At 49.3% G+C, this 25257-nt stretch overlaps 11 protein-coding genes across 11 annotated transcripts; 3 read left to right on the top strand and 8 right to left on the bottom strand.

The window, feature by feature from the left end:
• Positions 1–87: 87 nt before the first annotated feature.
• N7516_009549 (2-isopropylmalate synthase) lies at positions 88–2294 on the bottom strand (the record flags this gene model as incomplete). Its single annotated transcript, XM_057222268.1, has 5 exons — positions 2232–2294; positions 2026–2170; positions 1092–1966; positions 324–1029; positions 88–270 (listed from the first exon to the last, which is right to left on the bottom strand). Exons 1-5 carry the CDS (start codon positions 2237–2239, stop codon positions 88–90), a joined length of 1917 nt encoding a protein of 638 aa, XP_057069489.1. The 5' UTR covers positions 2240–2294.
• A 589-nt stretch (positions 2295–2883) lies between these two features.
• N7516_009550 (threonine--tRNA ligase MST1) lies at positions 2884–4437 on the bottom strand (the record flags this gene model as incomplete). The annotated part of the gene is made up of 1 exon (XM_057222269.1): positions 2884–4437. The coding sequence occupies one exon, from the start codon at positions 4435–4437 to the stop codon at positions 2884–2886; it is 1554 nt and encodes a 517-aa protein (XP_057069490.1).
• A 189-nt stretch (positions 4438–4626) lies between these two features.
• On the top strand, positions 4627–6081 carry N7516_009551 (uncharacterized protein; the record flags this gene model as incomplete). Its single annotated transcript, XM_057222270.1, has 1 exon — positions 4627–6081. The coding sequence occupies one exon, from the start codon at positions 4627–4629 to the stop codon at positions 6079–6081; it is 1455 nt and encodes a 484-aa protein (XP_057069491.1).
• Positions 6082–7229: 1148 nt separating this feature from the next.
• Positions 7230–8586, bottom strand: N7516_009552 (glycoside hydrolase family 16 protein; the record flags this gene model as incomplete). The annotated part of the gene is made up of 2 exons (XM_057222271.1): positions 7230–8156; positions 8215–8586. 2 exons carry the CDS (start codon positions 8584–8586, stop codon positions 7230–7232), a joined length of 1299 nt encoding a protein of 432 aa, XP_057069492.1.
• Positions 8587–10484: 1898 nt separating this feature from the next.
• Positions 10485–13519, bottom strand: agdC (putative alpha-glucosidase; the record flags this gene model as incomplete). Its single annotated transcript, XM_057222272.1, has 7 exons — positions 10485–11376; positions 11461–11575; positions 11619–12149; positions 12203–12295; positions 12342–12585; positions 12642–13249; positions 13309–13519. 7 exons carry the CDS (start codon positions 13517–13519, stop codon positions 10485–10487), a joined length of 2694 nt encoding a protein of 897 aa, XP_057069493.1.
• A 711-nt stretch (positions 13520–14230) lies between these two features.
• Positions 14231–15388, bottom strand: N7516_009554 (NAD(P)-dependent alcohol dehydrogenase; the record flags this gene model as incomplete). Its single annotated transcript, XM_057222273.1, has 1 exon — positions 14231–15388. The coding sequence occupies one exon, from the start codon at positions 15386–15388 to the stop codon at positions 14231–14233; it is 1158 nt and encodes a 385-aa protein (XP_057069494.1).
• Positions 15389–16165: 777 nt separating this feature from the next.
• N7516_009555 (uncharacterized protein) lies at positions 16166–17063 on the bottom strand (the record flags this gene model as incomplete). The annotated part of the gene is made up of 3 exons (XM_057222274.1): positions 16166–16319; positions 16376–16453; positions 16516–17063. 3 exons carry the CDS (start codon positions 17061–17063, stop codon positions 16166–16168), a joined length of 780 nt encoding a protein of 259 aa, XP_057069495.1.
• A 1624-nt stretch (positions 17064–18687) lies between these two features.
• Positions 18688–19506, top strand: N7516_009556 (F1F0 ATP synthase subunit g; the record flags this gene model as incomplete). Its single annotated transcript, XM_057222275.1, has 3 exons — positions 18688–18934; positions 19135–19219; positions 19275–19506. The coding sequence occupies 3 exons, from the start codon at positions 18688–18690 to the stop codon at positions 19504–19506; spliced, it is 564 nt and encodes a 187-aa protein (XP_057069496.1).
• A 505-nt stretch (positions 19507–20011) lies between these two features.
• Positions 20012–22174, top strand: rok1 (RNA-dependent ATPase ROK1; the record flags this gene model as incomplete). Its single annotated transcript, XM_057222276.1, has 1 exon — positions 20012–22174. One exon carries the CDS (start codon positions 20012–20014, stop codon positions 22172–22174), a length of 2163 nt encoding a protein of 720 aa, XP_057069497.1.
• Positions 22175–22379: 205 nt separating this feature from the next.
• N7516_009558 (uncharacterized protein) lies at positions 22380–23138 on the bottom strand (the record flags this gene model as incomplete). Its single annotated transcript, XM_057222277.1, has 2 exons — positions 22380–22817; positions 22884–23138. The coding sequence occupies 2 exons, from the start codon at positions 23136–23138 to the stop codon at positions 22380–22382; spliced, it is 693 nt and encodes a 230-aa protein (XP_057069498.1).
• Positions 23139–23733: 595 nt separating this feature from the next.
• On the bottom strand, positions 23734–24901 carry N7516_009559 (S-adenosylmethionine-dependent methyltransferase; the record flags this gene model as incomplete). Its single annotated transcript, XM_057222278.1, is given in 3 exon segments — positions 23734–24479; positions 24547–24858; positions 24871–24901. 3 exon segments carry the CDS (start codon positions 24899–24901, stop codon positions 23734–23736), a joined length of 1089 nt encoding a protein of 362 aa, XP_057069499.1.
• Positions 24902–25257: the final 356 nt, after the last annotated feature.

The raw sequence follows: 25257 nt of genomic DNA on the forward strand, positions 1-25257 counted from the left end.
AAAAAGCAGCTTGATTCGAATTGATCATGGTATTCACATTATTGCTATCACTTTTAGTCTTTGGTTTTTAGTTCCAAAAAAATTAATTTACATCTTTCCAGCCTGTGTTGTCAGCTGGTCGATGTTGACCTTAGCACTCAGGCCGCCATTAGATGTGGCAGCCTCGGGGGTACCAGATAACTGCTCGAGAGCCTGGATGTCTTCGTTGGTGAGGGTGTTGGAGCGGATGGGACGGAAAGGAGCAGGAGAGCCAGCGCGGGAGGCCAGGAACTAAACACATGTTAGTGGTGAAATGCAGACAAATCTCAAAGATCAAATCTTACCGAGCTGGCGGCGCTGAGCAGCGCAATCAGAGAGGCCTGGACCACATCCTGGTGGATACCAACACCCCACACCTGTTGATTGCTGCCGGCTGCTGTGCACTGAATGTATGTAGCAGCCTTGGTATCACGACCGCGACCAATGGAATGTTCCTTATAGTCGCGGACATCGAGATCGATACCCAGGGAGGAAAGCGCGGTAGCCAGGGAGGAGATAGCACCTGGGCCGACACCGGTGATGGCATGTTGAACGTTGTCGATCTCGATAATACCGGTGAAGCGACGCTTGAGGTTCTTGGTGTTGAGGGCCTTGCCGGGCTCGGGGGGAGCAGGGGACTGCGAGCGGTCGGTGGTGATGCTGTAGTCGACAAGGGTGAAGCGAGGGTTTGACTTGAGGTGGTAGGCTTCCTCGAAGAGGTTGACGATCTCGGTAGGCTTCAGCTCCCGACTGACAGCCTCGGTCTTCTCCTGTACGATCTTGCTGAACTCGACCTGCAGCGCGCGAGGGAGATCCAGCTCCAGGCTGCGCAGGATAACCCAAGCGGCACCACCCTTGCCACTTTGGGAGTTGACGCGGATGACTGCCTCGTAGGTACGGCCGATATCTTGAGGGTCCAGGGGCAGGTACGGGACTGTCCATTCGGTGTCCTCGTCGGCACCTTCGCCATCTTGGCGCAGCTTGAAGCCCTTCTTGATTGCATCTTGGTGGCTAAATTTTGAAACAGGTTAGCAAAAATAGTTAACACAGTTGGGGGACAAAAGAAAACAAACCTTCCAGAGAAGGCGCACACCACGAGCTGACCACCATATGGCGCACGCTCGTTGACGGGAATTTTGTTACTCTCCTCTACCACCTTGATGACAGCGTTGATGTCCGAGAAGTCGACGCCTGGTGAGACACCTTGTGTGTAAAGGTTCAGGGCGAGAGTGACCAGGTCCACGTTTCCGGTACGCTCACCGTTACCGAACAGAGTACCCTCTACACGCTGGGCACCAGCCATCTGTGCCAGTTCAGCTGCAGCAACAGCGCAGCCACGGTCGTTATGCGGGTGAACTGAAACAACGAACTTCTCGCGCTCAGTCATGTTTGTGCAGAAGTATTCAATCTGATCAGCAAAGACGTTGGGGGTGGCCATCTCTACCGTGGCGGGCAGGTTGAAAATGATGGGCTTCTCCTCCGTGGGTCCCCAAGCAGCCTTAACAGCCTGGCAGACCTCCACAGCGAACTCGGGCTCAGTATCGGAGAAAGTCTCGGGGGAGAACTCGAATTGCCAATCTGTGCCAGCCTGGGAGGGATCGTCCTTGGTGATAGAGCGGGCGTACTTTGTGCATTTAACAGCCATCTCCAGACTCTGCTTGCGGTCCATATTGAAGATGATCCGACGGAAACAGGGACTCGTTGCGAGGTAAATGTGGAGAATAGCCTTCTTAGCGCCCTTCAGGGAATCGACTGTGCGACGGATGAGGTCCTCACGGCAGGGTGCCAGGACCTGCAGGGCGACATCATCCGGTGTGAGACCGGGCTCTTCGACCAGACGGCGGGTGAAGTCGAAATCCGTTTGGGATGCGGACGGGAAGGACACTTCGATTTCCTTGTAGCCGATCTCCACGAGCATTTTGAAGAAACGGTATTTTTGCTCGCCATCCTATAGAACCAATCCAATCAACATGAGAAAACAGCGGCGAAGAGTACATCATATCATACCATTGGGTCTGGCAGAGACTGGTTGCCATCACGCAGATCGGTTGCCAGCCAGCGAGGAGGCTTATCAATAACTTTGTTGGGCCATTGGCGATTTGGCAGATCCAGCGGCTTGAAAGCCTTATACTTTCTTGAGGGATCCTTGAGCCTTTTTTATAGATCAGTATGTATGAACAACAAATTCGAACCAAGAGTTCATTCCAACATACATCGGCATGGTGTTGGCGGGGTACCGCGGGGGGCAAGTGGATAAGAGACGATAAAAGGTAGGGTGCTTGTTATATTTAGACCAAGCAGACTCAAAATTGATTTGGATTAAATGCAGAACTTGGCTTTCAAAATATGGACACGAGGATTCTTTTATAGCAAAGAGAAAAAGAAGGCCAATTAAGAATGGGGAATATGCTGTGACTCAAATGGGCCTGTCCATGACGCCGAGTTTTTTCGGCGCCGACAGCGGAGTCACGTGATATGTATATTGGTCGAAGGGCGCGATGGATCTGCTATTCTTGGCTTGGTAATGAGCTGGAAATACTGCTGCTGGATTCCCAGGGTCTATTTGTATCATTTAACTTCCCTTTTCTTCCATTTTATCACTTCACAGCTATTTGTGACGAGCATCTACTCTCCCTGTCTCCATAGGGGGACCCCGAATATCGGAGATATCTCTGCCTTAAGGCATCTACTCCGATGATAGCCGCAGGCATTGTTTGGTCGCAAATCGATTGATGTGCAGCAGTTGGAATGAGAACTTGAATTCGGCGAAAGATCGGTTTAATATACAATAATAGGAGTAAAAAATTTAAAATAGTCAGGCACGCTCAAAATGCCAACACACATGATATTATACAACATTCAAAATTACACAAAGTTCTTCTCGAGTTCAACCAATAACGGATGAACCTCATCCAAGCTAAGTTTAACAGCTCGGGGATTCTGTAGCGCATCATCACCTAGTCTGGCTTTGATCAGCGCCTGCAATGTCTGAGCATCTTTATCTGTTTTGCTCTGCATCTGCCCAGTGACATCAACAGTGATACCACCTTCGGCCAGGTCTCTGGATCCAAGAATAAAGATAAGGTTATACTTCATCTGTTTAGCTCGCTGGATCTTCTTGCCCAGGGTCTGTGCGCTGGTATCAACGTCTACCAAGAATGTAGAGTCGACAGAAGACAGTGGACGAGGCGACTCAGCGGTACCATCATTCACCAATGCACGGAAACCAGCGAATTTGGCTGCTGCTTCCTGAGCCTGGCGCACCACAGCATCGTCTTGGTTGACTGTCAGGACAATAGCCTGGCGTGGAGAAAGCCAGAATGGCCAGTGACCACCATGTTGTTCAATCAGCAACGCCAAAAACCGCTCCAATGAGCCGAAGATGGCGCGGTGGATCAAAACTGGAGTTGCAACTCCGGGTGTGGCTGGGTTGTAGTCTGGCTCACCCTCTGCGACTTGATACTCCAGCTCAAATCGCTGTGGCAGGTTCATGTCCAATTGAATAGTAGACAGCTGGTGGTACTTTCCGGCTTGATCCTGGAGCTGGATGTCGATCTTGGGGCCGTAAAACGCACCATCGCCCTCATTCAGCGCCCATTCGCGTCCAGTGCTATCCAGAGCCTCGCGCAATTGCATCTCGGCATTGTCCCACATCTCCAAAGTCCCAATAAAATCCTTTTCGGGTCGAGTCGACAACACCAATCGGTACGGGCCGAGTCCGAAGGTCTTCATAGCCATGTCCACAAATCCCAATGCGGATGTGATCTCCGATTTAATCTGCTGTGGGCGACTGAATATATGACCATCATCCTGATGGAAGCGGCGCACGCGCGTGAGGCCTGTAAGTGAACCGGATACTTCGTTGCGGTGCAGTGGGCTGAAGTCTGCATAGCGCACCGGCATGTCGCGGTAGGAGTGATTTTGCGACTTGAAGAGTAGGCAGTGGCCGGGGCAGTTCATTGGTTTCAGACCGTAGGATTCGTCTTCACCCACTTCGCCCTCAGCCTCACCACTAGCTCCACGACCAGTAACCTCATACATATCATCCTTGTAGTTCTGCCAGTGGCCCGATATCTCCCAGAGCGACTTTTTGTAGATGGTTGGGGTCAAGACTTCACGGAAGCCGTATTGTAGGTATTGGGTGCGGAGGAAGGAGATGAGTTTATTGACAACATGTGTGCCATTTGGGAGGAATAGAGGAGATCCGGGACTGTAGACTGAAGATGTGAAGAGCTCTTGGGCTGTTCCGAGAGCTCGGTGGTCGGTGGGAGGTATCGTTGGGGCTTCGGGTTTGTCAGAACACGAGCAATGGCGAATCGCTGTGTATGACAGCGGCTGCGACCGTGTAAATTGCCATTGCCGTGGCAGAGATTTAACGCCAGGCGTTAGGGACGGTCTCAGGCGAAGCAGTGAGCGCATGGTTGCTGAAGACTCGCAAGATCTCGGCCGCGACGGTTTCTCCGATCTTTCTTCCCCACCGCTTTACGCGCGCAACGGTCTGCTTGAGCCAGTCGCATTCCAAACATTTGTTGAAACGCTCCGAGTGATATATTAACTACAGAACATATTAACCTATACACGAAGTGCATGTCTTGAAATGTTTACGCCATGTCTACAGAACAGCGTACCCCAGATCGCCCGGCTCTTGGCGAATCCTGGGTGGTGGCATCAACTGCTTCTTTGAAGGAAAAAGAAGACCCCGCCAAAACTCCAAATGCCCGGCATGAAAGCAACAAAGCAACGACAAAGACAGCTGGCCCGGCATCAGAGTCGCTGGCATCCTCATCCTCATCATCATGGACTATATCGGGCCCGGAGCTCATTATGCCTTCTATCTGCGAAACACCCAATCTAGAAGGGTCATGGGTAGAATATGTACGGAGTCCGAAGCAGCAAGACTCAGAAAGCACGAGAAAACGACGCAAAGTTTCCATGTCGAACAATGCAAAGCAGCGAGAGAAGGACCGAGCCGGCGCTAAAGCCGGAGATACAGACGAACCAGCGTCAGCAGAGACAACCACCAAACAAGCAGGCCTTGTTGTGAAATCCAAGTCCATCTTTCTTGGCCATGCTGCCCTTGTCCGCAAAGCAATCAACGCGGTCTTGATCGCCATCATCCTGCACCTCCTTGTTCTCCCCGAGGTAGTCTACCAAGCCAAAGACCTCTGTCAAATCCCAAGCATCAAGACTCTATACCCCAACAGCTGCATTACCTTCCCTGCGACATACCCACCACGCAGCACCTTCCACCCATCTGCAACACCCCCAGAAGAAACCTTCGCAACCTCCCAGCGCCAACTGGAATCCATATTCGATACCGCCCTCGAAACCCTCACACCTCTATCCGCAATCCTCAAACAAAGCGAGAGCATGCTGGCCGACCTAGAATCACAACTGAAATCAACCTTCCCAGACGCTCGCAACGCACTGGACCTCGAATTCACCGGCAGCAACCAAGCGGTGCAAACAGCAGTATGGGAATTCGACTCTCTACGTGCAGACCTACGTTCCGCAATTGACAGCCTCCTCGCCACACGACCAACAACCGAAATAAGCGGCACAGCAGCACTAGACACACGACTCGCGATCCAAATGCGACGACGCGAAGAGTACCTTGACCGACTGCGCTCACAAATGCGCAGCAAAGCCGACTCGCTCAACACGCGATTCACAACACTAGACGACCACCTGGAAGCGGTAGACGGGATCGTAGCACGCGAAGAACGACGAAGTCCAACATTCCACAAGTACCGCTCTTCGTCCGACGACAGCAGCAGCGACCGACTATATTCCGTTCTCGACTCGCTCCCGCTAGGACCGTTCGGGGCATATTTGTTCCGGGGACGATCGTCAGAAGATGCATTGACGGAGTCGTCATCTTCTGTCGTGGCCTCCACTGCATCCACCCAACCCACTCACGCACCCCGGCCTGCGGCAACCCTTGCTCTACTCCGGGTCGCGGCCACGCACCATCGTCCCGTTGCTGACTCGGTGTTGCGGTTATCACGCCAATTGAGGGATGTGCGACGTGCGACTGGTTCTGGGTCTGGGTCCACTTGGTGAACTGAGGTCTCCACAGGGGGGGCTGGGGGCGATGAGGGGAAGTTCGGATTTTGGTCAGCGTCCGAAGGTTTTGATTTTGAATTTGAAGGCGTTTTCTTAGGCTGTTACTGTAGTTACCGACTTGCAGGCTGGGCTTTGGAGTCGAAGTTTTTCTTTTCTTTGGACTTTGACTTTGGGCGTTTCTATCTGAGAAGGTGAGATGAGTTCGATGCAATAATGAGCCATGACAGCATTTTACTATGTTGTACAATATACAGCATAAACATACACAATTCATACCCACAATTCATGTACGGTGTACTCCGTAATGTAAATTATACATACATGTATGTACAACGTTGTATGGGTGAATCCGACCCATTTGCGATCATCCACGGTTCAGCTACACAATTGTCGCCGGATCAACCAATCCGACTACAGATATATTTATATTATTAGGTACAACTCATCATCGACGAATCCAAGTACAGGCCCATTGCAATCAAGTTCAATTAACTGCCTGATCCATGGTTCACAGCAAATCCGGTTTAATATAGATATTGTCGGCATTCTTGGCCGGTATTCTTGGCCGGGAAGCCGATGGTCCACAGGTGGATTATCCCTAGTGGATGTGCATGTAACCCGAATCTAAATAGAACAGAAACCAACATGCAGATGATCGAGGCGGATGCGATGCGGGTGTGGGATAGATAGGGTTCTGGTTCTGGTATACGAACACAATGGGAAGCGGAGACATATGTTGTACAGCAACAGGAAATAGCGGTGAAGAGATCTAGATCGTAGACTACAATGGAAATGGAAATGAAAATGATTTGAAGTATTCCGTGGAGTCGATTGACTCGATATTATTGCATATTTGCTCATTGGCAAAGGTATGTGGGACGCTGATAGATACATGATGTGATGTCCGCCCAAATAAAATTGCCCACCGGGTTATGCCAAATAAACACATCCGGGCAACCTAAAGAATAGATTGCAGACACTTGGGCACCAAGGACAACGCAAAAGGGGAAAATGTTACAGCCAGAAAAAAAAAAGAGGAAAATCAAAATCCATCAACCATTACCATACCCGGTCCAGCCAAGTATCCTCTTTCGAGGCGCGTTTCATAAATGATACGTCAAAAATCATTGCGCCGAAAGGGACATTTACAGCTGGAGCATGGCGGTCAACAGACCCAGAAGGGACATGGGTGCCAAGTAGCTGGCACCGACAGAGGCAGCTGCGTTGAAGGCAGGGCTGGCGCTAGCGCTGGCACTGGTGGACGAGCCAGAACCCGAGGGGGAGCTGGAGCCAGTCTCAGTGCTGGAGCCGGAGCCGGAGCCGGATCCAGATCCAGAGCTAGATCCAGAGCTGGGGCTGGAGCCAGAGCTAGGGCTGCTAGAGCCGCTGGGGGAGGCACCGGAGCTGGAAGCACTGACGGCACCGGAGCTGGAGGCAGCAGTGGTCGCGGCGGTGGACTCGGCGGTCGAGGAGCTGGAAGTCTTGGTAGCCAGGGTAGTGGCAGCGGCGGAAGTGGCCTCGGTGGTGGAAGCAGACTCGGTGGAGGAAGCAGACTCGGTGGAGGAGCTGGCGGCCTCGGAAGAGGAGCTGGTGGCAGCGTCAGAGGTAGTGGTGCTGCGCGAGCTCACAGCGTTGGAGCCGGTGAACTTGATGCTCTCAGCGGAGCCAGACTTATCGGACCAAGTGTAGGACTCGGCAGGGTTGGCATTCTTGACGCTGATGCTCTTGATGTACATGGAGAAGGGACCCTTTGAGTAGTCGGTCGGACCACCAGCCCAGTCAATGGTACCCTGTCCGTTGGTGGGAGCACCACCGGCCCAGATACCAATGTGGATGTTCATAGGGGTCTGGGGGAAGCGAGCGCCACCCTGGGCATCCTTGTAGTTGAGAGTGCGGACAATGGCACCATCAATCAGCCAGTTGACGGTTTCCTTGGACCACTGGACGGTGTAGGTGTGGAAAGAGTTCTGGGGAGAGCTGACGTCAACCCAAGTCTCACGGTCATAGGTCGTGGTATCGCCCTTTCCGAAGTAGTTGGTCTCAATGGTGTTATCCTTTCCACCCAGTGCTTCCTGTAGTTCAGTTAGTAATTATTCACTGTGTGTAGTTGGAGAGTAATATATCACGTACCCAATCAATCTCATCCAAGTCATCGGATTGCAAAAAGGCGGAGCTGACAATGCCTTGGCCAGGGGCAGCCTTCATCTCAATGGACAATTCGCCATAGAAGAAGTAGAAGTCACTGACAATGGTAGGAGCATCTCCTTCCTTGTTGATAGTGAACTCGGCACCATTGGAGCCGGTGGGGACACTGCCACCAGTGACCTTGAACTGGTCGAGGGCACTAGCCTTGGTGAAGTCAAAGTGCAGGCTGGACTCTGTAGAACCCTTGTTGGCAGGGCATGTTGCCTTCATGGGGTTACAGTCAGAGTAAGTCTGAGCCGAAACGAGAGGGGTAGCCACGGCGAGAGCCACAGCAGCAAACTTCATGAAAGACGACATTTTGGGCATAAAAAACACGCGATCAAAGAGGAGTGAGAGATGTAAACAAAAGAAGAAAAGTTCAGGGAACGAGCCTGTTATAAACAAAAATATAATTATATATATATATATATCAAGTTAATGAGGAAGGTGGGAACGAAAGTTGGTTGAGAAACATTGGGCAAGAACGACTGGGAGGCACCACTTTATCTATCGTACCTTCTCCACAATAGCATAATCTGGGCAGAGAATAATATATTACGGAGTCGTACTCCGTACACTAACCACACTGACCACACTGACCACACTACCTAAAAAAAGGGAGGCGGGAGTGATTGGAGATGGGATGTGATTGGATCTCGGATGACAAGGCCGGATACACTGAGACAAAAGAAAAGGTCAGACTATCCAGTCAAGTGGACCCCTTAGATGGTGAGGGGAGAAAAGTGGAGTTTAGAGATTATGCTTGGATGGGTTGTAAGACAAGGATGAGGCTGGAAATATTCATATGGGTTGTACAGTACTCCGTGCATACAATATATTCATCCCTATCAGTTATGTGTTCTATACTCCTGTATAGAGTACTCGTACAATATATAATGACTACGGAGTAGTTGATCATGTGTTACAGAGCGCGGATTTATGATCAAATACAAAGTACTCTGTACTCCATCCTCCATACTATTACGTCATACTACTACTGTACAAAATACTATTGTATTGTAAATTCTGACACCTTTTGAAAATAGAACCACCTGAGCTAAGCGACCGCCAAGTCTATTGCCTTATTATGGGGTTGGTGTATTATTTTGTTTTTACTTTTTTTTTTTTTTTTTTCATCCCGAGGTCGACTTTAAATATCGGTAAATCCTTACCAGTAATTACCACCAACTGGCGACCTGGTGACCTGGTCAACTCCCTATTCGACTTTTTATATTACAATTCCAACCATGACATTTATTACATTGTACTCCGTACACCCTCACATCAATCCCCCATGGATATGGCTTCATTATTGGATAGCATTATTGTAGTTAATTAAATTAAATGTCTATCATCAATATAACATCCATGCAATCATAAAACACGGGCCAACCACAGTCTATAATATGAGGGTTTTATCCAAGACCCTTTCTCATACAATATATTGTATACACAGTCCCAATACGGCAAATCCGATACTAATAATAACCAATTTTGAATACAAAGTTCACAGCTCCACGGGTTTCTTACTGGCAGATGACTCAGGAACTAGCGGCCTGTGCCTAAACTAGTGCCAATACTACCTCACTCGGAGCTGAGACTTTTTCCTTAGAATAGCCGATGTAGAATACGGAGTAGTAGTGCCCTATTATTCTCAGTCTGATGGAGTTATTCTTATCCCTCCAAGAGTTGAAAGAGTTGAAATTTTCGTTGTTATCAAGGACATTGTCTTGTCCCCCTCCTGACCTTATGCAAGGCTATGCAAGGGGTTAGTTATTGTGTTCAGGTTTCTGTTCAATGAATGATTTACCTAACTAGGTATCATTATTTAGTTATATAAAATACACATATGTTGTACAGAATACAGAATACACGTACTTATACATGTGATTGCTAACTCACCTGCTTGGCTATGGGGCTCAGATGCAGGAACGTTAGTTGGTGCATCCAATCACCGTTTAACTTCATTTTACTCCGTACGCCGAGTAAAAATACTCGCTCGCATCGATGAATCAGAATTTGAGTAAAAATAAAAAAAAGAAGAACGTGTGGCATTTAGACTTTACCTAAAGAATGTGATGTTCCAAGGTACCCCGGAAAAACCTTTGGGATTAACCCAAACAGTGAATCCCGCAATCTAAAAACAGCCTTCAAAACTACCGAACCTTGGAACTCATAATCCAACCCCCATAGCCCTAACACGCAACCTTGGAAACTCACAGAGTCACCTCAACAGGCCCAGTCAATTCAATCTGGACCTTCTTCGTAACACTCTGTCTCTGCCCAAGCAGCGTAACAGCCTCAACAACCACATTGGGACGATACCCAAACCGACCCTGGATCTGAAGCTTACCATCCTGGTACTTGAACTGAATCTCCGTCGCACCATCCGGCCGAATCGACTCGCCATCATCAATGTAAAGCTCACCCTCCGCAGACCCATCAACACCAGGCGCAATGAGAATCTCAAAGCCGCGCTTACGCAGATCCGTCGTCGTCTTAGCACTTTCCGTACGGAGGGGAATGATCCTCCCACCCCGGATATGAATCGGGATATCGGTAACAGCGAGATCAGTAATGGTCTTGACAGACCCATCGCCGTGCACCGCAACACCAGTGAACCAATCATAAAAAAGGTCATCAGGGAAATAGGCGTCGACAGAGGTAGCGCCTTCTTCCGAGACAGGCGAGACGAGAATGGAATCACCGTAGAAGAACTGCAGCTCGTTGTCAAAGGTCTTGCTATCCTGTGGGTAGACATAGAAAAGCGGCTGGAGGAACGGACTACCCGTCAAGGTCTGACGATGGAAGGAAGTATACAGGTAATCGAGAAGACGGTATCTGATATCGATGATCTTCTTCGCGGCTTTTGTCACCGTCGGCCAGCGGTAGAATTCCTGTGGTACGGTACCGAACTCGTTGTGATTCCGATAGAACGGATAGAAGCCGCCGAGCATTGCCCAGCGCGCGCAGAGCTCTTCCGTTGTATTTCCGGCGAAGCCGCAGACGTCGCTGCCGACCATTGGGATCTGGAAAATCGAGGCGAAGGCTAGCATCTGCGGGATTGACACACGGTATTTATCCCATTGGCTGAAATTGTCGCCGAGCCTGTTGGGGGAGGGGGAATTGGGTTAGTATATGTGGATTCTATCTGGTATTGCTGGTTTGGGGGGTTATTCTTTCTGATCTTACCAGTGACCAACATGAGAGCCTGCTCCGGCGAAGGTACTACGTGTGATAATCAAAGGTCGCACATCGGGTCGACGCTCCAACATTGCTTGGCGGGAAGCCGAGCTCATCACTAGCCCTTGGTGTTAGAAAGGTTCCGATAATGAAGACGGGGGACTTACTAGTTCCGTAGAGATTGTGCGTGTCATACTCAGCGTAACCCTCACCGGCATGAATGATATCCGTATTAATAGTCTTATTGCTAATTGAACCAGCCTCGTTTGCGATCTGATAAGGCGGGTTAATAAGATCTCGACCAGACAAGCCGACCTTCTTTCCCTTTTCACCGAGGCTTCGTTTCTCGCTGACACTACGCGTCTCGGGAACAGTATCACCTCTCTTCGCATGGCGCGACAAAGAAGTCCCAGATGAAGAAGACCCAGGCTGGAAATTAGCTGGGAAACCGGGGATATGGCGGGGAGGTACTCGGACTGGTGGAGGCGCTGGGGGTAGGTCGTTCTCCTTGGCGTACCCTGCTGGGTCTTTGCAGGGGTATGGGCAGAAGTTTGAAGCTTCATTCATGTCGATCCATAGACCGTCGATATCGAGGCCGTCTCTTGCGTCGAAGAATCGCTTGAATTCTGAGTTCCAATAGCTCTGTGTGTCTTTGTTGAACCAATCTGGGTAGACGGTTAGGCCGGGCCAGACGGCGCCTGGAGATATTCTATCAGTAATGTGAGTCTTGTGCTTCTGTTGGTGGACTTACCCTCGTAGAGTTCATTCCGTTCATTGTCACGGTACAGGAAGACGCCCTGGTCGTGGCCTCGTTTAAAGGCGCCGTTGTCTAGTACCACACTCACTATTAGAGCAGAATCTAAGGGGAAGCAAGTAAGTATAACACTTACCAGAGTTACTGACGGCCGGATCGACCATGACAATGTAGTGCTGGTCATTCTTGTGAAGGTACGAAACCAACTCGCGCATCTTATCGACAGGGAACCGCTCGTCGTCTAGAGTAAATACCCGTCGAGCACTCATATAATCAATATCGGTCCACATAGTCTCGAGTGGGATTCCAGCACTGCTATAGTTGTAAACTACCTCGGCGACATCGAAGACATCCTGGTAGCCATATCGGCAGTTGTGATACTAGAGGAATGCTAATTAGAATACAATTTCAGGAATCCGATGTGGGAATAACATACTCCAAAAGTCCAGTAGCTTTGCATAGCAGGAAGACCAACGACCTCAGAGTACTGCTCGCTAACTTCCTTGGGGGTCGGACCAGCCATGAAGTAGAAGTCTAGGACACCGCCAAGGGTGTTATACTCGAGGTATTGTTTGCCATCGGCAGTCTTATCAATCTTGATGTCCATGCCGTTCGAGTTCAAAAAGAAGACCCCATGGGTGCCCTTCTCTCCGCGATGATCAACGTAGATAGGATGAGTGCCGTAGAGGTTCGAGTTGGAAGGGACGCCATATGAATCACGGTTCCAGATAGTGCGAGTATAGTTAGTGGTAGGCAGACGCAGTGAATCACTATGTTCGCCTAGACCATACAGGTTAGGATTATTGGGAAGCCAAGTGCGCAAATTCAAGTATTGAGATTGGAAGATGATATTGGTGTCAGAAGTGTCGAAAAGCACTTCATCCCCGCGCAGAACTCGGAATGAAAAGGGATTCTCTTTGTAGTCGAAGCGAAGAGCGGACTCCTTTTGAGGATCTGTTGCGCTCTTGGGTTTGGGAAGAACAGAGTCTGGTACTTGGTAGACCTCCTCATCGGCATCATAGATCATGACATGGAGGCGTGTTTCTAGTAGAATGGTGAGCATACATTCCTACTTCATCTGTAAGTATGGGGATATAGTATACCAGTTTGTGCTTCTACAAGAAGCTTCAAGTTTGGAAGATCTGTTCCATAGGTATTACAGGCATCCCCAGCAAGATCAAGGTCAGCCGTCAATTTTTGACCTAACTGCTTCACATTAGAAGCTCTATAGCCAGGACAACTGTCAGACTGTGATGTCGATCCCAGGACAGCGGCACCCACGAGGGGAGCCAGGAGAAACAATGTGCCTTTCATGTTTAAAATCGGGCGGGCATTGAAGCACAAAGCAAACACAGCATGAACACAGCAGAATACACTGAATATCGTAGATTGACAAGAGGGACAGTGCACCCTTTTAAGGGATGCACTGGCCCAGATCAAAATTGAGGGTAACTGTGGGGTGATACGACATTGATCAAGGGGATGCTACGGAGTAGAGTGAGATTCACTTCTTGGCCACATGATGACTGCATTGACAATTGCTCTGTCACATCGACCAAAGGTTCTTCCAAGGTGGTTGTGCAGGAAAATGGACAATTATCGCATGTTCCCTGTCGGCTGTGATTCCTGATTTTGGGTCTGTAGGTTGTAGGTACTCTGTACAGTAGCTTCAATAGCTCCAGGTTTATTCTGCAGATTCATCCTGCAGGGTCCTATTTTTAGTTCAGTTGCTTTTCTCAAGTCCGAAAATGATGTGGGATGCTTTTTGACTTGCAGGGTCCCCAAGGCTTGTCATCTGTTACCTTAAGGATCGTCTCCAGTTCCTTGACCTACATTCAACCCAATAATCCAATAATTTGAAATAAAATTGCCATTTCATGGGCTTTCTATTCTGCCCAAGGGCATCCTCTAGGCATCATTCATGAATATAAAAAAAAAGAAAATCGTCAACGCCAACAGCTCTTGATCCCAACAGAAACCCGCTGATGTTCTCAAATACCGCTCATCTTTTTCCACCCTCTTCACTCAAAACTTCTGTCCAGCGGTGGCAGCCTTGACATCCTCCTCTGAGCTCATAATCTGCACCTTGATGGCGCCAGTCTTGGGATTAGCGGCGGTCTCAAAGGCCTTGAGAGCGTTCTCGATAGAGTAGCGGTGAGTAACTAGCTTGTGCAAATCGATCACACCGTTCTGAACCAGGCGAATGGCCCGAGGCCAGGTGTTGCAGTAGCGGTACTGGTACTGCAAGTCGATCTCCTGGGTGCTGAGACGCATGAAGGGAATGGTCATCTCGTTCTTGCCGACACCGATGACAAACACCTTACCACCGAACTGGACACTCCAGATGGCGGAGTTGACACTGCTCTCGACACCGGTGCACTCCAGGGCCAGCTTGGGGCGCAGGGCGTCAGGGCCAGAACCTTGACCGTCATTCAGGGCATTAAGGATACCATTGGCACACTCTTCGGCCGACTTGCCAATCTCCACTTTGTAGGTGCGCGCTTCAGGAACCAGGGACTTGGCAAAAGCCAAACGGCCCTCGTCAATGTCAGTGATGACAATGGGACAGGCACCAGCAGCGCGTGCACTGAGCAAAGTGATCAGACCGATAGGGCCAGCCCCGGTGATAAGCACAGGGTCACCCAGACGCAGCCCACTGCGTTCGATAGCCGCCAAGCTCACACTGAGAGGCTCCAACATAGCACCGTCCTCATAGCTCATATCACCGATCTTGTGGCACCAAACGGCGGGGTGGTTAACGTATCGCCGGAGCAGGCCATCGACAGGCGGTGTGGAGAGGAAAGCGACATTGACGCAACCGTTGTAGCGACCGGTCAGACAGGGCTCGCAGGCGTTGCAAATAACGTTGGGCTCAACGGCAACACGATCGCCGACCTTGAGGTGGGTGACATCCGGGCCGACAGCGAGAATTTGACCGGCAGATTCGTGACCGAGGACATGGTCTCCCGTGACGATCATAGGGCCAATGCAGCCGGCGTGCCAGAAGTGCACATCGGATCCGCAAATACCGGTGCTACGCACCTCAATTGTGACCTCACCAGCCTTCAGACCCTTGCCAGCATTGATATCCTCTACTGTCGGGTTGGACTCGGCAATCCAAAGATCATGTTTGGGGTTGGTATAGACACCGATGTTGGTCTTGGTAACGGTTGCGGAAGACATTGTATAGTGTAGGAGGGGGAAAGAGAAGGAAAATGGATGATAAATGCATTAATACGAGAGGGAACAGGCACTTTAATACCTAACCCCCTCCAAAAAAAATCCGTGTCCTGTGATCTCATACTGTTCAACCCCATGATAGATGGAGTAACGAAAAAAAGTGGAGTGGAGGGGGGTTTCGATTTTAACCGGGGGAATTCAACTGCTTTTTACCGTCTGAATTGGGCAACCCTTGTCCGCTCTCAAGTTCTCGGGCCGAATTCTTTGATCGGCTATCGGTTAATATGTTAATCTATGTTAATATGTTAATGTTCTCTCAATTTTCCTTCAGGTTATTTCCCCTGGTTATCTTTCAGTTCATACTGAAGACCCTGAGAAGTGTTTCTGATTCAAGTTCCATATGTGTATATACTAGTAGTATGTATAGTGAGAATTGGGTCAAGAGAGGGAATTCTCCGGCGGAGGGTGAATTTCCAGTGGAGCAAATGCTTTTTTTCCGAGACAAACAGTGCAAACTTATTTGATAGCCTCAGGTACTCCATCCTATTTATTCACACACCTGAGAATAGATAGACTCCGACTACAACACTAGCACAGGCATGCGGAACCAAAAGTGGACGGTTTTCGTCTAAGAGGCTACTGTCTTGTTAATCATTGTACGTAATATTCTTATGATAAATGGAGCGTTCGCCATGTCTGCTCACTTAAATATGCTATTATTTCCTAGCATAACATAGCAAATGTCAATAGGAGGTGGAACGAACAATTCTGCTTCCCCAGCTACCATTCCCAGTGCGAAGTATCTTTATCCCAGTCGTCATCCCCCCATCTGACTGGAGGGACAGGTTTAGCGAGCTCGAAAGTCGCTATCCACTCGGCAACCTCGACAGGACGTTTGCGCTTGCCGGCCTTGCTAAAGCGTCCAACAAAGTAGCTACAGTACATCAGTAAGTAAGCAAAACTGGGCAAGATGACGCGGAAGTAACATACAGTGTTTCAGTGTCCCGGTGCCAAACTAGACTTCTTGCCCTAGACACAGTAGGGAACCATCCGTTCTCTACTAGCTTCCTAGACCGTGGATAATAGTCAGATTCAGTGCAGATAAAGATAGAGAAGAAATATCGGCTAACGGAAGAGCCTTGACAAACTCTGTGCGGACTCGCTCTCTTTCATCGCCTTCAAGAGCCCAGAATGGACCAGCGCCATTGCTATGTCCGAGGCGTTGCCCTGGAACGATTTCCCAAACAAGCCAGGTAATAAACCCACCAGGAACTAGCCCTGACCGATCCTGGGTACCAGTCTTGTATCCAATGAGCTTGGGTGTGTTACTCGAGTGCTTTTGGGTGAGGTCCCGATAGGCGATTAATTCTGGCGGGGTGAATGTTGTGGCTTGTTGGCCCCTGGTATTCGCATCATCCATTTCAGTTTTTCGATGGGGAACTTGAATATACATTCGCATGAAGGCTTTCATTGAAGGTTGTTTGGGGTCACAGCATTGGAACTTGGCCGAGGCGAAAGAACAGAAGCCATAGTCATCGTTTTCCTCCTTGTTGACCTGAAACTCATGCTCGTTCAGTTTCTTGATGATCTTCCACTGGGAAGAGACAGGTTGATTTAGAGTGATAACAGTCCCGGGGTTGATGCCCTTGAGGAACCAAGTCGAGAATGGGGATGACATTGGGACTGCTTCGGAGACGGGCTTTTTGGGTGGTGGGGATTTAGAGGTCGAGGTGGAGCGGCCAAGACAGGGTACCCCACTTGAAATAGGTCACGATAACCCCCCGTCAGCTTTTGTAGTTGGGACAGCTTACCGTGACCACTTTGCTTATATAATGTTTATTATTATTATTTTATCTATTGCAGTTTTATTGACCTACCCAGTGCCATGTCTCTTTGTTAGAATCTCTTTATTACCACCCACCATTCTCAAAAAATACTACCTAGGTATAATAAAGATAGCGCTTATGTAATGTTCAGTGAGCGGATCAGAGCGCTTAGGGGTATGCTCAGATTTACTTAGTGAGCAAAAAGCGGCAAGGTCTGAGCACTAATACGGAAAGAGAACGCCAAGAAGTGGCAGAGGAAATCAAGTATGTTGTACATAGGTACTCTCAACTATATAAATATGTTGTATATGATACCAACAAGTACAATATAGATTTGATATGTCCTACCATGCATGGCTACTCTGTTCCCTGTTCCAAGCCTACCGGGATCCAGTAACCATACTCTCGGATATTTCAAGGCAGAACGAGAAGCCATGTAACAATTATTATCATCTGACTACTTACATCCAAGGATATAGGTAGGATTGTGTGAGACAAAGTATACGCCCAGTTTCATCCTGTACGATTGTCCATTAGGCTGACTGCTACGGTTGTTGGGTAGTGTCACAGTTGTGAACTGATGATAAATGCCTAAAGTAAATGTGTGTGTATATCTATCTAATTGGATGGTTATTATTTACTGTAGCATCATTCATAACTACCGGAAAGGGATTGCTTCTTATATAGGTCCCTCCCTAGGCAACTTCTACGTTAGTCAAGCCGTTCTCTCTAGCCTATAACTATACAACAACACAACATAGAATCGCCAGCTGCCTTTTTTATAATAAGTTCGACCGTACTCATTCTTTCTTTCTCAATATATCATTTATCTATTATTCTTGGCACATGTTCTGGGTCATATTTTTTTTTTTTTTTCTTAACTCAAATTTTTTGATAACAGAAAACAAATAGTGCAGCTTTACGGGATATTGCATTATATATATATTTTGGCTTATAACAGCTTCAAAATGGAAATTTCCTGCAGGCCAATTTCACAGTGTATTTCTCTAAACAAAGAAGCCTTTATACTTATGAGTCTTCTGAGAAGGGAAAAATATATAACTATAACTATCACCTTAAATCTACGAACCGGATTATAGTTCCAGGTTGTGATTCAACTAATGGGGCCGGATGTACCATGCTATAGTAAGTAGGGTGTTAAGGTCCCTATTCACTTTCAGATTCACACCCCCAAGCAAGATGAGTTTTAATTTGCAAATACTAAGTCGATAAATTCCTTCAATTCCTTCAATTCTCTAAATTCGCCCCAAAATCTGTAGAGAATATATTGTTTGTTTGCAAAGGTGGCTCACGTGACTAGCAATTCCTGAAGTTCCCGAGCGTCAAATCTTCATCTGGTTCTGTCGTTGCGCGAAACTCCAGATCATTAGATCATACTGCCCTCCTATTAGCGATTGCTTCGGGTGTCTTTTGCTTACTCCTTCTTTTCCACTCATTTCCTCCGCAGTATACAAAATGCCCGCCGCCACCCGTGCCGTCCTGCGGCAATCGCAGTTCCTGACCCGGAGAACCGTCGTCAGACACGCCTCGTCCACCTCGGAGGCTGCCTCCAAGGCTGGCGAGACTGCTTCCTCAACTGCTTCCAAGGCTTCTGAGGGTCTCTCCAAGGTCTCTGCCTCCGCTGGTCCTGCCATCTCCAACGCCGCTGGTGCCCTGCGCAAGGTCGGTGGACCCGCCGGCAAGGTCATCTCTTTCGTCGATTGTAAGGGACACTCTTGATTTTCCTCCTGTTTGGATGGCTACAATGGAGGGTTGGAATATTGGGCACTCATTTATGAGAAAGCCAATGATTGACCGGTCGATCCGGTTGGAATTGTGCCACCCAATCCCAACCTCCTTGTTGACCTTCAATCCGCGGATTACATTTGCATAAGGTGCATAGTTAACCATCAATCAATTTAGCTATGATCCCCCCTACCCTCTACTACTCCAAGGTCGGAATTGAGCTCGGCAGACTGGTGTTCCGTGGCCAGAACATGGCTCCTCCGTAAGTCGGACTCGGGTACTCGACCCTTTACTCCCAATCTAACAATTCCTCCTAGCAACCTGGCCACCTTCCAGTCCTACTTCCAGCCCTTCATCAGCAACCCTGCCGCCCTCAAGACCCTCCCCTCCCCCTCGACTGTCCTCGCCTCTGTCCGCAACGCCAGCCCCAAGCAGTTGGCCCTCGCCGGTGTCACTGCCGCTGAGGTCATTGGCTTCTTCACTGTTGGCGAGATGATCGGTCGCATGAACATTGTTGGTTACCGTGGCGAGCCTGCGCACGCGCACTAAGTGGATGTGGATAGAAGAGAATCGTCCTTTCCTTTTTTTCCCTATGTTAATCTTCCTGCGCTGTGTATGATAGACGATGGAATTTAAACTGTTGTCTCTGAGATAGACCTTGTTACTGCAATTTCATTCCCTGTGCTGTTTGTGCTCTCCGAAAGTGTAACATCTATTGGGTTGTCCAGTCAATTGTAATCTTTAAAAGGACCATTGTTCTCGACTGGTTTATTCTGTATTCTTCTTATTCTTCCCTTTCCCCCTCCCCTTTAAACCTCTCTGTAATCATGCAGATCCCCTGGGTACGAACAGTAGTCCTGATATGGTACCTAGGTATGTCTATTATATCCCAACATGTATTCCACCGATCGAAATTATTCTTCTCGTTGTTTTGTCCACCTCGGCGGTGATATCGGATGCACAACGATGATTGGCCCGGGAGGAAAGTCGGCGAACCACTTTTTTTTCTTTTCGAAAGATCAACGACCATTTTCGACTCAACCCAACAAAAGATATGGATGCCTTCAGATTGTTGACTAGGTCAACAAAATTAAAGCCCGCCTCATCGGCTTCGGATTCTCGTCTGCCCTCCACTGGGAAAGCAGCCAACCCGCAGCTCTTCCGGACCGCGGAGACCGACAAGCTCGAGTCTGCCAAGAATGGCAAAAAAAGAAAAAGAAGCGCTGCTGTCCAACAAGATGAGGAAGATGTCCCCGATCTCGACTTTTTCAGTTCAAACAAGCGCCCTGCAGCCAGTGTGACGGAAACCGCTGTTGCGACCGAGGACGATCAGAAAGTGTCTGCTCAGGATGCCGTATCCGATGACGATGATTCCATGGATGAAGTGGAGCGTCGCACTATCTTGAATTCACACAAGATCAAGGTTACAGATATGCGCGACTTGGAAGAGATCCAAATCCAGCCTACATCTACCACAGATTCCAAGAAGAAAAAGAAGAAGTCAAAGAAAGAAGAGGCGCCGACTCTCAGTAAGAAGGAGCAGAAGCGTGCCAGACGCTTATTCCCGGAGCCCCTGCTTAACTTCAAGGAACTCCGCTCTAAATACAAGATCTCCTCGCGACTCGCAGAGAACGTTGCAGAGCAAGGATTTACCGTACCCACAGAGGTTCAGCTTGGAACCCTACCATTGCTTCTTGGAGAGCCTTCCGAGCCAGATCTTTTGGTTGTTGCGCCCACTGGCAGCGGAAAGACATTGTCATTCTTGATCCCTGTAATCAACAAAATCGTTCGACACCACCACTCAAACCCCGACGAGCATGGTATTTTGTCTCTGGTTGTGGCACCCACCAGGGAACTTGCAAGCCAGATTGTCAACGAGGGCCGCAAGCTAGTGGCTGGAACTGGCGTGAAGATCACACTGATGAGAAAGGGTATGCGTGTTGGAGATGATGGAGATGCTGGTGCCAATGTTCTTGAAGAGAACAACGAGGAATCATCCGGGTCGGAAGATGAAGAGGCCGAAAACAAGTCAGCAAAGGAGCGCGCCAACATCCCGGTCACTAAGAGTGATATTCTTGTCACTACACCTCTGATGCTGGTCAATGCTCTTTCCGCGAATCGGACGACCGCCATGGCAACATTACCTCTAGTGCGGAGTTTAGTTATGGACGAAGCCGATGTCCTCCTGGACCCGTTGTTCCGGGAACAAACCCTCGATATCTGGAAATCATGCTCACACCCCGACTTGCGTGTCGGCCTTTGGTCAGCCACCATGGGATCGAATATCGAGGATCTCACCAAGTCAACTATTAGAGAGCGACTGGGAGATCTTGGACAAAAGCCACGCGATCCACATGCACTACTTCGTTTGGTTGTTGGATTGAAAGACTCTGCAATCCCCAACATCGACCACAAACTCGTGTACGCAGCAACAGAGCAGGGTAAACTGATGGGACTTCGCCAACTTCTTCGTCCCGCTGCAGCCTCAGCATCAGATATCCGCCTTCGCCCCCCCTTCCTCATCTTCACACAAACCATCCCCCGTGCAGTGGCCCTGCACTCCGAACTCAAATATGATATCCCCGCCGAAGCAGGTGGATCCTCCCGTATTGCAGTTCTCCACTCCGATCTCTCCGACGGTCAACGCTCCGACATTATGCGCGACTTCCGCAAAGGCGAGATCTGGATTTTGGTCACGACAGATCTGCTCGCCCGTGGCGTTGACTTCCGCGGTATCAACGGCGTAGTCAACTACGATATCCCCAACTCGGCCGCCGTCTACGTCCACCGCGTGGGGCGAACCGGTCGTGCTGGTCGCGAAGGCGGTATCGCCGTCACCTACTACACGAAGGAAGACATTCCCTACGTGAAGAGCATTGCCAACATCATCGACGTCAGCGAGAAGCTACGCGGCGGGGAAGAAGGCGACAAATCCATCCAGAAATGGCTGCTCGACGCTCTGCCGAATCTGAGCAAGAACAGCAAGAAGGATATGAAGAGGCACGGTGTCAAGGCGCGCCAGGCCCCGAGATTGACTGATAAGGAGGAGGATGGAAAGGGCGCTCGCGGCATGAGAATCAGTACCAAGAGTGGCTTTGAACGTCGCATGGAGAATAACAAAAGGGGTGCTATCGAGGCCAGTCGCAACAGGAAAGCTGCAACAGCGGCTAGCGGCAATGTCAGCGATGCTGGTAGCTGGGGTGGATTGGATGATTAAATGCTCAAATTTTTACTGTACAATACACTATTCCTCGGTATTCCCATAATCACGATCATATCATAAACGCATCAAGTCATCAAGTCATCCCATGAAGTACAAACATATTAAAGTACCTCCCCCGTCTTAGTCATGATATCTACTTCTGGCTCTGACTCTGACTATTCCCTTGACTAGCCTGAGCAGGCGGCGGTGGCGGCGGCTTCTATTCAACAACCTTCCTCGCCAACTTGACAGGCACAAAAGGACAATCCAACAATCCCTGCTCCTCAAGAACGCGCGCAAGCTCATCGCCATCACGATCATAATATAACGCCCATTCACCCATCTCCTCTTCAACCGCAATAAAAGAATTCAGCTTCCCTTTCAGCGAAATGAACTTCTCATTCTTACACCAGTCCCACGGCTCGACTAGCTGCTCTACACTCTGCGACCGGTTTCCGTACCGCAATTCATGAGTTTTGATATCTGCATAGATCCAGTTGAGAAGGGGCGGGTTATCCTGGACGTAAGTCGGGAGGCCGAGGCCACGCTCACGCTTGAGGTATTTTAATTCTTCCGGCTCTGGATACTCGATATAGAAGGCCAGGGCTGTGAAAGCCGGTGGGGATCGTTTGGAGGGATCTGGGTTGGCGAGGTAGACCTGCGGGGGGGTGATAGTGTTAGTCTAGTCTGGGATTTAGGCTCTGATTATGACGTCCAGAGGGACTATGATGTCTGTGATGTCTGTGGAGTCTTCATCTGGGTTTGCATTGGGGATTCGTACCTTTTCGTCTCTTACAACAACAGTCATCCCGTTTAATTCGCGGTCATCGTCTGTGTCCCCGTCGCATTCTGCTACTATGTTGAACTTCACCATGCGACGGGCCTCTTCTTTGCGCTGGTTTGCTTTGCGCTGCTCGCTAGACGCGAGGGATACGCCTGTCACCGTTGGGATGGAGGTTAGGGCTAGAAGTCCGATCATTGTGTAGGTGTTTGGTGGTATGCAATATTAGGTATGCGATGTTTCCATACTGCACGGTCTAAAGGTTCGAGGGCGAAAGAATGAACTGCAGTCGGTTTATGTCCTTGGATTTATCAGTTGGTATTCTGACGTTTTGGTCTAGACTCAGGTCTGTTGTCGACTTGTCGTATTGGGATGGTTTGCTTGATACTTGGATGATATTGAGCTGTTGACTTACCACATGGAGGTAGAGAACATATATTTATCTATTTTCTGAAAATCAATATAGACACAAGTCATTCTGTCAGGATTCATGAATCCTTAAGAAATACAACGAGAAATCCATCGATGGATCGGAATGGTAGCACCGACGTCATTTCCACGTGATGGACCTGCTCCTCTTTTCTGTCGACCAACAATGTTTCCTCCTTCGTCCAACTTGATTTTTACCGGAAAAAAAATGGATAGAATTTCATTCTCATGGGTCGATATTGAAGGGTTGCTTGCATTGCTCAATAACCAACGTCTAGGAATCCCTATTCTAATCTATCGTGTATCGTTATGATTCGTCATGTCGTTTGGTCACCATTCCCAATATGACCTGGCAGTACTGCCATTATACCCTTTCACTCCATCCCCAAATCGACCACCAACAGTTGACGGCTAATGCGCCTCCATCCGCACTCTCCCAGTCATCATAGCCAATCTCCTCGCCCTCCTCAACCACAGCCAGCCCCAACTCGCCCATCCGCTGTCGGAACTCTTTCACCTGCGGCAGATATGCATCTCGTAGCGGCATCTCCACCACGACTCGCGCACCAAGCCCACGGCTAAGCCAGGGATCAATGGTATCCACCAACCATTTGGGATGGTTGGGCGAGTACAATGGATCCGCGGCGAGAATCACATCAAACTGCTCTTCCGCAGTTGGAAGGGGCGACGGCGCGACCGACCAGTCAAGCAAACCGGTGGTGACATTTGCCCCAGTTCTGTCGAGGAGTTCTATGTTCAAGGCGGCGTTATGGGCGAGGTTGGGGACAATATCGGGCAAGTCGGTGAGGTGGACGGTGGCAGATTCACCCTGCAGAGCTGCAAAAGAAAGTCCGACCAAGCCTGTTCCAGCACCGAGTTCGAGTGCCCGCAGAGGTTTCTGGGGGTTCGATGTGGAGGGAGTAGCGGACGCTGAGGGAACAAGTGCTGGTGGCGATCCAAGGTTGTGAAGCCGGCGCGAGAGAAGATAGGAAGATACCCAGGTCTTCATACCGAGATTGTCCGCCGTGATTGACGGTTCATGGAGGGTCAGTGTGTATTGTTCGCCGGAGCCGCTAGGCACGTTGAAGATTCGAGACATCGCCGACATAGCTGGTGGGAGATGAGTCACGGTCAGCGGGATCACCGCACACAGATGGATAGATGGTGGTCTACTTACCGGATCGACCAGACCGCTCACTTAGCCGTGCAGCGGCCGCATCCCAGATTGCCTCCCGGAGTTCCTCGGTATCGAGCCATGCTAGCGGACTCGCGATGATGGATGTGAGATACCGAGTCACTCCGGCAGGCTGGACTGCGGGGCCTTTGACGACATCAGCGGTCGTGCCAAAGGTGCGAGGCTGTAAGCTCAACAGAGCTAAAGCTTTCACGAGATCAGTTCCCGAGGGCTTCTGGTAGAGTTGCGGGAGGTCAAGCACTGCGCTTATCAGTTCCATTATCTTTTGTGGACCGAATGGACTAGAGGGGTAGACTGTGAACTAACCATGTAGAGGCTCATCTGTAGCGCTGATCATGATGATAACTGTATATTCTCTAGGTATTGCTGGAGAGGAACGTAAAGCAACGTATTGGCCTCAGAGCCCGGAGAATCGCGAAATGTGGCGGAGAAAAAAAGAAGAAAATATTCCCAAAGAGGAAAGGCTAGCGCTGCCGTTCCGCGGATTGACCGTCGCCTCGATTATCAGGCATCAATATATCAACAGAGGAGTAACTACTCATGATATTGAAGAACGAGCCTAATCGCTGTACCTATACAAGAAGACTCAACCAAAAACAAGCCAGAGTGGGTATATTAAGCTAGCAATCACTAATGATCATGTTAATACATGAAAAAAATCCAATGGTATCTCTGTTATCCATATGAACGCCG

The sequence above is a fragment of the Penicillium verrucosum genome (assembly GCF_028828655.1).
Source record: "Penicillium verrucosum strain IBT 35672 chromosome Unknown utg000004l_segment0_segment0, whole genome shotgun sequence".
Lineage (NCBI taxonomy): Eukaryota > Fungi > Ascomycota > Eurotiomycetes > Eurotiales > Aspergillaceae > Penicillium > Penicillium verrucosum.